This window comes from Seriola aureovittata, chromosome 22 (genome assembly GCF_021018895.1).
Source record: "Seriola aureovittata isolate HTS-2021-v1 ecotype China chromosome 22, ASM2101889v1, whole genome shotgun sequence".
Taxonomy (NCBI): Eukaryota; Metazoa; Chordata; class Actinopteri; order Carangiformes; family Carangidae; genus Seriola; species Seriola aureovittata.
The window spans coordinates 6075882-6087588 of NC_079385.1; the positions used below are offsets into that span (position 1 = coordinate 6075882).

An 11707-nucleotide genomic window follows, 5' to 3' on the forward strand; every position below is an offset into this window, starting at 1 on the left:
TCTTGAGTGATGACAGTAGGATGACGAATAAATTTTATAGCCGTGGTAAAACAAAAATTGTCATCACAAAGCACTAATTATCTACACTTAATAATCAAGAGAATGCAGTATATTCTCTCAAAACCAGCAGGAGGAGGCGTGAAGAAACTGCCACAGTTCTCTCTATCTTTCTATTGTTGACTGTCCAAAAGTCCTATTTACAACCATGAAAAGCAGCAGCTAAGAAACCAAACTAAGTGACATGTTCTGTCTGTTGATCTCCTACGCTCTGCTCAATCACAGCGCAGCTCCTACGCGCAACAAACTACACATAACAAACAGTGCTTCAGTGATAGTCAGCTGGTCCGAGTGTGTGTGTGTGTGTGTGTGTGTGTGTGTGTGTGTGTGTGTGTGTGTGTGCGCACGTGCGCGTGTGCACACGCATCGGTGTTCCAAGCATCGGTTATATGTGGAGGATGCTGACATAAAGCTATCTCAGGGCAAATTACATTTATTATTAATTTAAGACTACAGATAATAATAACACGTTAATTCATCAATGGGAAAACAAGCCAAAGGCGATCACTCTGATGATCATCGATCATCATTGTTATTGTTGTGTGTATTGTACTGACACTGCTTATAGAGCCATTACTTTAGCAGTACTCTTATCGGTTCTTTTTGTCATTTCTTCATTGCTTTACTTTCTTATATGTACTGTAATATATACATTCTGGAGCAAATCACTAATGGTTACTTTCAACCTTAACCCATGTTTGTTTAGTTTAGTTTATTCTGTGTGTGGGCTCCAGGCTGCGAGCATGATAACATACCTGGGGCAACGACATATGAACTACAACCTAGGTGGTCGAAAACTGTGCAAAACTCTGCCTGTGTGCTCGCTAGATATTTCGACCGACTGCTCATGTTTCCGCTCTTACATCCAAAAGACTTGTTGCAATTGTGGAAACAAGCGTAAGCACACTTTTGAATGTTTAGTTCTCTCTGCCATTGTCACTAATAGCAGGGTCTCTGTCTCTGTGGTGCAGCGAGAGAGAGAGCTGCCCCCACCCCAACGGAGAGAGAGAGAGAGAGAGAGAGAGAGAGAGAGAGAGAGAGAGAGAGAGAGAGAAAGAGAGAGATCTCTTGTGGATTTCGGAACAGTGAAAATGCATCATAGAGGAATGTCTGAATCAGAAACCGAGTTGGTGAGATAAAGTGTGCGAGACTTTTATGTAGCAATAATAAATAGGAAATCTATTTTCTTCCTCTTTCTACTTCAGAGCCGAGAGCAGAGCTGATAACATCAGAGCTTATCGATACTACGGTCTTTAATGATTCAGCAGCACGGTCTATTTAATATCAAGTTTCAGTTCCCATCCTTAACTGTGACCTGAATTAACCTTCAATCTTTATTTCTGCACAGAGCGTGCACAGAGAGAGAGTGCGCCTCGCCCCCTCCTGCACCTCTCTCCACATGCACACAGCAGCTGAAGGTTAATGTCTGTGCTGAGGGAGTATGTCACTAGACGTTCATGATGGAAGAAAACAGCGTGTCTACACATTAATTTACCACCCAGGTATGTTGGGAAGGGGTCCGCCATGTGAACCAGCATCCCTCACATGACAGCTTAATGAAGGTGGTGTGGAGAATCTGATGACCAAACTGCCCTGGGAGCTACAACCCAAAGCATCGAGCATCCTCCCCATATGAGCAATAAGGCAACACTTGTCACCCTTGAATGATCACCATGCTCTCCACTGTCTCTGGCTATTACTGTGGCTCTGCTGTCTCCAGCACACACTCATCGCTGAGTGCCGTTTGAGTGTGTTTCTGAGAGCCCCCCTCTCAGGAGGAGCATTAAGCTGCCGATATCTTCTCCAACAACTGTATTACCACAGAGAGGACAGGCAAGCAGCTGCTCAAGAGGTCGTAACGCTGCTGGGTAATTAGACTGAGTGTTGTCGAACTATGAAACCATCGTGCCACCTGACCACACACACACACACACACACACACACACACACACACACACACACACACACACACACACACACACACACACACACACACACACACCAGTGTTCCCGTTCTCACACTCAATAACATTCAGTTTTGGTTTTCTTAAGTGCTGAGTGTGCTGATGAAACTCCACCTGCGGTCACATTATGTCTGTCACCAGAACCGCCAATCATTTCTAATAACACTCATTCCTACTGAAAAACAAAGCGGGCTGAGCTGCTGGTTGAGGCTGCCGTTTCCTTAATATTAAAGGGATAGTTCACACATCTGTTCAGTAAACTGTACAGCAGCCAGTTAGCACGGCTTGGCATAAAGACTGGAAACAAGGGGAATCAGCCAGCTTGGCTCTCTTCACTCCCTCTGAGAAAAATATCTGTCTCTTTAGCCACCATATACTCCAGCGTGTTCACCAGCTGGTCTCTAACTGTGTCTGACTGCTGTTTGCTGCTGAGCAGGTAGTGTAAGGTGGATAAACTCTGGGGGACTGAGAGGAACTGCAGAGTTGTTTCATTTTCATAAAACATGGTGATTTGACTCATTGCTTATGAAAAAAAACATTTTGTCTGGTGCAGCCTTAAAACTAAAGTCACTTCTGGATCATTTTTAAAACAATTATGAATTTGAATAAAATTTTATTTAATTACTATAAACTCTTCCTCACTAGGGTTAAATGTTAAGAAGGTCCCATGACCAATGGGAGGTTGGTGGTAAGTTAGTTAGTACTGTAAAACTTGTATGACAGTCAGAAAGCAAACCCATCACTAACAATAGAACTATATCCGGGCTATATCAGGGCTGCACTATTAATCAATCTATGAATCGTTCAGTCTATAAAAGGTTGGAAGCCATTTAAATTCTCCAAACCCACAGCAAACAGTCCAAAACCTAAAGATATTCAATATCTCAAGAGAATAACTAGAATATTTGCTTAAAAAGTGATTGAAACAATGAATTAATCATCAAAATCACTGTCAACTCATGGATTTATCGACTAATTGTTGCAGCTCTAATAAGGTCCTTTGAGAGTCCTGAGTTAAATAAAGGATTTTTGTTTAACTCACTTATATTCTCCTAACAGCAGAATAACAAATGTTACACATGCTGCGGTCAAGTTTCCACTACACGCAACAACACACAATCCCTTTTGTGAGAGAACTCATTAGTCTGGGTGTCAATGTGTGTTTATCCATGTGCATATGTGTGTGCATGCTGTATCCCAGAGCTATGGCCTGTGTCAGTAGTTTTGTGTTTTCTTTTCTTTTCTTTCGTGCTAATTTTTTTTTTCCTACTTTTGCACTCACTGTCCTCTCTGTGCTTGATCTGTGAACAGTCTCTGAACACATAATCACCATGAACACTCAGTGACGGTCTACACTTTCTCTCACGCTAGCAGTTTGCTGTTGTTTGCCTCGCTCTGGAGTTTTCTACAACAGTGTGTCAATTCTCATTCACTCTAAATATCTGCCTTGCTTCTGCTGAAGTGCCCGTGAGCAACACACTGAATCCTGACCAGCTGCATGGCTGCTCTTCTACAGCTCCATCTGACCTCTGGCCTCTCTGTGATGGCTGGACGGCCAAAGCAGTGACTGACTGACCTTTGAATTAATTGGTGGTTATGAAAAGTTAAAGTCATTATAACAGGTGCTACAGTAATGTCCCAGAATGAATCATGAATCTGGCTTTTTATTTATCTAAAAGGAGCAGAGTGCAGCTCAAACGTAAATGTCACCATTTGATGCATCGCGCTAGATTAGAGCTACAAGCTAATTTGCATCTGTAGTCCCCTGGCAGGTCAGAACAAAGAAACAAAACAACAACAAACAGTGCAGGCTTCAGCAGGTTATGATACTGGTAAAAAAAAAATGCAGACAAGTGGGAAATGTGGTCCCAGCAGGACAGTGTACTGCTGTTAATGAATCACACAAACTAGAGAGAAAATAAAGCATTTCCTTGTTCTGAGAGCCAGCTTCACTAGTTTCATCTCTTACAATTTGCATTGTAGCAAAAAGCTACAAGGGGCTTCCAGCATCTACAGCCATGCTCGCAGCTCCGTAAGGCTGTACTCTGTGCTTCAAGCTAAATGCTAACACAAGCATGCTAACATACTCAAAATGATCATTAGCATTACAAGCATTACCATGTTAATATTTGTATATATATATAATATAATGGTTACCACATTAGTTAAGCATGTTATGCTAACATTGCTAAAGTACATGACAGCAACAGATAAAATGTCCTGGGATCAAAGTTTCTACAATATATCCTCTGGGGACCAGGACAGGATATCAGCACTGATTTCAATTGAGTTGATTCGATTTTAATTCACAAATTCCAGAATTGATTCAATTTGATTTGATTCCATTCAATTCTTAATGATTCACTTACATCAGATAAATACTAATGTTGGTTAAAGTGATTCTCAGAATTTATACCTTCATCTAGTTCAGTAATAATAATTCATAGTTACAAAATGTTTGTGTAGCTGTGATTTAATAAAAAATCGCAATTAGCCAATCATTCAGACTATCAAAAATTTAGATATCAGACTCAGCCAAGAAAATTGCAATCGGTGCATCTCAAGCAAAAATAATACAAAAAAAACAGGGCCAACATTAAGGTGTGTCAGCTTGTCTGGGACAAGTGGATGTTTCTGTTGGGCAAGTGGAAGAGAAATTTACTGCCTCCACTGAACAAGTTGAAAGTCATAAAGAATCAAACATAAAAATACTGCGTCTTCATATTACGTGTCACTCATTCATGGCCGATCCTTCCATTGAGGTCAATTTTCTGAGGTGTACGAAATAAAAGTCGTGGAACAACTGACTAAATATAACTCTACATTGCTGCTGCAAAGATACAATACAACGCAAGAAGGCCGACTTGCTTCTCTCTGTGGGTAGGTGACAGAGAATGAACTTGTCATTACTACAAAATCTTTTCACAACACCGTGGTTCTTTAATTATGTGAACACACTGGACAGGCAGGTGAATCCACCGGAGTGTGACACAGGTAACTAGAGAATTTCAGTAGCAGACTGCTTGTAGTTCAATGCCTTACATCCCCAGATATTATCTGACAAATAGCACCTGCTGATGCCGGCCAGTTAACTAGATCTCCAACATCAATTCCACCCATCCAATGTCAGACTTATAAACTCTAAAGTTGAAATGCTTTTCTTTTAGTTCAGTTTATGTAAAGCGTGGTAATGCATAATAAAATGAGGTACCCCTATACATTTCTATTTTCATTACAAGATTATCCTTGCAGAAGCTGGTAACATTTGCATATAGATATCAATTTACACTGTGTTTACTCTCTTCACTGACACAGACGAAAATGAAAAGACTGCATCAATCAAGAGGGATAGAGATGAGGAGACGGAGAGAAAGAGAGAGAGAAAGTGTTGGAAGGAAGGAAGGAAAGGAAGAGCAGGTACACTGAAAAAAGTGAAATTTAAGTAAGATGAATTGTCGGGCAATATATGCTTGTTTTTTGTCTAACAAGGCATCTCTTCTTACCACTCTTCTGTTTGAGTGTTTTCTTAAAAACCTTGGCAAGGGAATTTTTCTTGTTCTGTTGGCAGATACATTTGCTTATTCTAAGTTATACATTCATCATTTTATTGTTGTTATTCAGAGCTGAGTTTTAACAGTTCCCAGGACGGGATTAGCATTATGTCCCTGTGCTGTTCAACACAAAATCTAACTGACCTGATCCCATTCACACAATGTTTACCACAAAAAAGTATGTTCTTTAGTAATTACAGTGGAACCTATATGCTCAATTTAACAACAATAATACAGTATTATTATATGAATATATTTATTCCTCTGCCTCCTTTAGTGATAATGGTACATGTAATAAATGTAGTGTATCTGCCTTAATGGAGGCAAGGATCAGTGACTTGGAAGCGCTGGGGTTCCTGAGCAGCTGTGAAGCCAGAGCGGTGTTGTAAATAGCGTGATTACATTGTCCATAGAGTCAGTGCCCCCCCCCACCTAAAAAAAAAAATGACATCAAACTCGAGGAGAAGAAGAAGGCATGGTAAACAATAACAACAACACATGGAATGGCAGCTGTGCTACGAAGCAAGTTCAACATACCCAGGATAACTTTTAGTTATCTGGCTTGACTGAACCTAACATTGATGGTCCTGATAACCTGTACTAAAAAGCAGGTTATCAACTGGCTCAGTTGACCCTGGGTTTACCTGTCCGGTTACAAGCGCGTTCATATGAAAGAGGCGGAGTTGTTAATTTAAGCAACATCGTCTGAACAATGAATGAAGTACTTCATACGATATTGATACTTGCCGGTAGGTTCGATTATAATCGCGTCCACAAGTGACATTTAACAAGGGGAAATGTAAAGAATGTGATTGACTATATGACTATTTTCGCTCTTTTGTCTGATGATGAACAAACTGTTATGAACATGGGATGCAGATAAAACAGTTGAAGTTAATGTCAGACTTCAGAGAGGAGAGAAAGATTCGAGGAGAGAAGTAGTTGATGTCTGATGAGTCAGACCGACTGAAATGTTCATTTACAACCGTGGAAATAATCAACTGGCTAATTTTTCTATCAAAGACATCAGAGGTTTAGTTTTTATTTCCAGTTGCGGTCACAGAGTCTCCTCGTGTTATTCTGAGCTGCGGTGATGAGGAAGAGAGTAAAACCATCGACACTGTCACGAATCCTGTCGGATTAAAGAATATCTGTTCAATTAAAATGAAGCTTTAATAGTTATTATATAGGCTATTTAGCGTGATAAACACTCCGTGCATTTTTTAAAAAAGGCTTTGTTTTAAAACCAGAGCGGACACATGGAAAGACTCAAACAGGAAAACTATTCCAATGATTTTTTAATATTTTATATCTACTGCTCGTTTATTATTGATCACTTAATTGTAAACTCTTTTGTCCCTGTCAGGATCCTGTAGGAATGGTGACTCCATTTTTCCAGTGATTTGATTGGTCAGTAGTTTGGCTGTTGACAGGTTTTGATGTGATCCTCTAAATTAACCTGCGCCTTAGCAGGTTAGGAGTTCAACATAGGTTACCACAGTGATTTACCTCGGTAACAAGTGAGCCACAGTCGTAGGACTGAATACCCAGAGTTAAACCTGAAGTTACCTGGATAACCTCTAATCCTGCTGTAACCGATGGTGGAAACACTGAATTTCATAGTAACATCAGCAAAAAAAAAACCTGTATTTAAGGCAACTTTTTAAAAACAATATTTTTGGTTGAAAAATGCTCCAAAATAAAAGGTTTTACCCACCCAGACTCACTGAACAGCCTGGCAACAGTGCAGCAGGTTAAAAAAGGTTTGGTATGTCTGATTCAGGACCATACACCAAGGCCACATCTCCTGTTAATGTTCTCCAACTTTCATTATTACTCACTGTTGTATATGGCTTTACAATCTAAAACTGTATCCTCGATTGAATTATAGAGTAAAAAGAAAAAAACAGAGCTGAGTCTTGGAGCTACAGACTTTTCTGGCTCACACAGAATCCATTTTTGTGTTAGCGAGGCTCAGTTTGGACATTTTCCCTCATTTAGGAACACTGTGTGGGCTGCCCTCTTTTTTCTCATGCAATCACTGCAACACAATATCATTTTTAACACAATCCCACCCTGTTCTGGATGCCCCTGATTCCTGCAACACAATCCAGCGCCAAACTGAGTACAGCAGACCCGCCCTCCTGGAGCACAGCAGCCCGTGTTTTCCCATCCTCAACCTCCTTTAACATCACCTCCTCATATCCCAACCCACGCTGCACACCTCCAACTCCACTGCAATGAAACCGAAAGTCCCCCAAAAAAAAAGCTGAGCAACAAGTGACACCTTTTTCTCCGAGTGTTTTTTTTTTTTTTTTTTTGCTCGGTGTAAACTGCATTCCTTTAAATCCTTCAACCTGAATTTGCAACAAACCAGCGGTGAGGGCAGGGGTGCTGTGAGATGTGCTGGGACAAGTTCAATGTGTAGTTGGCCAAGCAGACATGCTGCCCCTGCTGTAACTCAAAATATAAATATTTATAACGGGAGCGGAGACTTGAACAGGCACAGTAAGGAGGAATCTGTGTAATGTTCACTATCACACTCTTACAGGGAGTTTCAGCGCATCGATTGTGAGTTTACAGCGACCACAACACATTGACTGATTCTTTCTATCTCATATGAAGATGCTGTAATAACCCAATAAGGTGTAATGTTAAGAGATATCTAGCTTGTATGGGTCTAAAGTTGACTGTGCGGCTGCAACAGCTGCATGACGTCAGCCTTAATTGAGTGTTTATATGGCTTTCGTGGGATAGTTAGCAGCTGGATTCTCACCTCGGGTTAATACTAATAACAGTGCGGTTGAACTAGCATGAGGCGTTTGTTGTGGAGGCTCGAGCTGAGGTGAAAAGACCGGAGTTGAGAGAACTTACTTGAAGGTGAGGATGCACAGCGGTCTGTAGGACTTGTGGCTCGTGTTGTCCGCCATCCTCTTGCCCCAGAAGTCATTGCTGAAGATGTTTCTGAGGCTGGAGCCCGGTCGTACGTCCGGGTTGTTGATGATAGCCCACACATCGTCGTGCACCAACTCCCCGCGGAGAGAGTTGCTGTAGCACAGGGCACAGAGGGCGGCCAGCACGGCGTAGCGACCCGCAGCCCACACCGCCTCCGGCCGGACGGTCACACGCGGCTGCAGACGGACTTTCTTCTCCCGTCCCGGTGCTGTCATGTCTGGCCTGGCTTCTCCCGCGGCTCAACTTGGCTGAGGATGAAGCTGGGAGCACCGGAGGATACGTCCATTCCGCCTGGCAGGTAGCGGCTGTGTGTGTTGTGGACTGCGGGGACGGTGTGGATGTGTTGTGCTGCCTTCAGGTACGGTCGGGGAGCGTGGGACTTACGGCTTACAGAAGAGTACCAGTGTAGTTATATTCTACTTGTCATCGCTTTCTTTCAGTGCAGATAAATTGAATACTAGTTAGTATTTAACATTAAACATTTTCTTGGTCTTGAAGTATGTTTTAAAGTTTATTCATAACCTTGTCCTTTCACAAAAAAAAATCTTAACTAAATGTCCACTTCTTTTTCAGCTCTCAACCACATCTCATGGCCTTTCTCCTCAGATGGAGGACTTTCAATGGGGAGAAAAGATCATGAAAAAGCTATTATGATTTTTTCATTTCATTTTTTGTTTTACAGCTAGATTGAAGGTGGCTAGCATAACACAGAAAATACCATAAACAATACACATGGGTGGGAAAATTATCGAATGACACCCACTTTAGTATAAAGAGTTTTGTATTAGCACTAATATATTGATGTAAAAAAAATAGTACTATTATTATAAAATAGCATCAAAATTACTTTTCAGTAACAAGTAACAACAGTCACAAAAAGTTTCTCCTGAAGAAGTAAACTATTGGGACTAGAGAAAAAACCATCGGAATTATGCAGGAAGAATGGAAGGAAGATTTGTAACTGGCAATAATGTTAGAATTAGTTTTATTAATTATGAAAACTGGACAAAATGCATGGTTGAGCCATCCATTGAAAATACGAGCTTATGTCGAGTACTTGAACATAGCATCAGCACGGAGAACCCGCCTGTGGACGCATGCGCAGGACGACTCTGCCTCACTAGGCGGATAGAAACATCAGCAGCAGAAAAATCAGTGCAGCCTGGTGGAAACTGGACGAGTGCATGATTGCAATGGCAGAGACTTGACCTTTTCCTCCGAACACCGACCCATGAGTAACTAACGAGTCCGGCAGGAGGAGCAGGTGATAGGAGAGCAGCAGCAATGCTACAGGGATGCTCCTGCAGGAGAGGCACATAGGATGACAGGCAAAACACATTCTTAACATCTCCCTCCCCCGTATAGAAAAACGCAGAATTGCAAAGTATCCAATTATTAATCATTTCATCACAGTTGAACTGCTGAATAGAAGATGGCCTACTTCACTTTGGGAAAGTTTTGATGGGCACTCACTGTTTCCTGACATCGAATTTTCAGCCTACTTGTTGTATAAATATGGCACTATTAAAATACTGACTGGTTCCAAATGGTCGTAGAGTGGAAGAAAACAAGACTATGCTGAAGGGGCAAGAAAGTAACAACTGGGCATTTCAGAGAAAAGAGAAATTGTACTGCAAGTGCCCAGACTTTACAAAAAATACTGGGTATCTACAGAATACAGTGCTGAGAAACAAAACTGAAGTGTGAGGAAAATGGTGTTAACAACTTTTTTTGTTACTATGCACTTTAAGAAAGAGGTTCTTCTGCTCTCTAAAATACCTGCGTGTTACTCCCTCCTTATCCATAATCCAATTTTCTATCACTGCATTTATGTTTAAGTATCAGTTGGAACCAGTCAGTATTTAATTGGTGTCTGATTCATACAAAAATCTCACTGTAAATCTTCAGTTGTATTATAAAGTGTTAACCCAAATATTATCACAAAAAACAGTCAACAGATTAATTGGTATTTAAAATAGGTGCTAGTTTTATCCTTAAATATATAGCAAATATGATAACAGGCTAGAATTAACAACAACAAAGTTGTTCATCATTATAAGCTTCACAAAGGCGGGATTTATTGCAGAGTTGTTGCATTGGCTCTAATTCAGTTGTGCAGATCTAGTGTATTGCCAAACTCTGGAATCTCACCAACTGTAATGTGTGTTTACATCAGTGTTTTCAATAAAAGCTCTCTCCTTGACTCCAATTGTGTTTTTTTTTTTTATCTCCCAGGAATTGTGATAATCCGAAGGTCACACAGCAAATGAGAGTGAGATTTGGGAGAGACCTAGAGAAAGAGTGCGTATGAGAGAGATTGCCTGAGGGCAGACAGCAGAGAGTCAGTCAACAACATGCTGAACATCTGGTGCGTCCCCGCGCAGCCTGACCAAGTCATTGCGATTCCTGTTGCATGGTGGCCAGCTGGTCACTGAGTGCTCAGCCTCCTGCTCTGACACAGAGCTCATTTCGGTCTGAGGCTCTCCAGCACCCTAGAACAGCTGCTCACACTGAATACAAGCTGACCTTCTCTCTTATAGCAGACTGAGAGATGAAAGTGAGGTCAGTCAGTGCTGGATTCTACAGTGAATGTTAACACAGCTCTCCATCACCTGTACATTTTCTTCTGTTGAAATAACTTGAAAAGCTAAACAGGAAAGAAAGTTACGTACAGCCCTGCATGAACTGGCAATCTGGTCAGGTCTGATCTGGCTTTAATAAGGTTGCCAGGTGAATATTAACTACAATAACATTGATTGTAATGTGAAACTGGTCGCTCATAGTGATGAACCCTCAGAAAATGATCACAAACTCTGCAGCCCTTTGGCGCTTTTTGGCCTCATTTAACTCATCATTTTGGTTTCACAGCACATCGACGCGCTTCGTTTCAGTGCCCTCATCAACCCTTGTTTTCAGGAACAGCCTGGTGCCAGACCTCTGACTTGCTACTCACATTTTCATATTTTTTAGCATTTAAAATATATAACCACTGATGGTACAGGTTGTACTGTAACTATGACAGAAGTGATGGCATTTTGGTAAAAGAATGTGGCATTATGACACGTCTGATAACCGTTTTATAACATTTGTTTATCCAGGAAAGACTGATGAAGCATCCATGCATTTGACATAACACCAGTGGTGTGTGTGTGTGTGTGTGTGTGTGTGTGTGTGTGTGTG

At 41.2% G+C, this 11707-nt stretch overlaps 1 protein-coding gene across 1 annotated transcript in view; it reads right to left on the minus strand.

Annotated features, from left to right (window-relative positions):
• The window catches only part of tmtc1 (transmembrane O-mannosyltransferase targeting cadherins 1), a 145605-nt gene extending 136758 nt beyond the window's left edge, over nucleotides 1-8847 (minus strand). The window contains exon 1 of the mRNA XM_056367895.1: nucleotides 8447-8847. Coding sequence (XP_056223870.1) covers nucleotides 8447-8742 — 296 coding nt within the window. The 5' untranslated portion in view covers nucleotides 8743-8847. The remainder of the gene's footprint in view (nucleotides 1-8446) is intronic.
• Between the last annotated feature and the right edge of the window lie 2860 nt (nucleotides 8848-11707).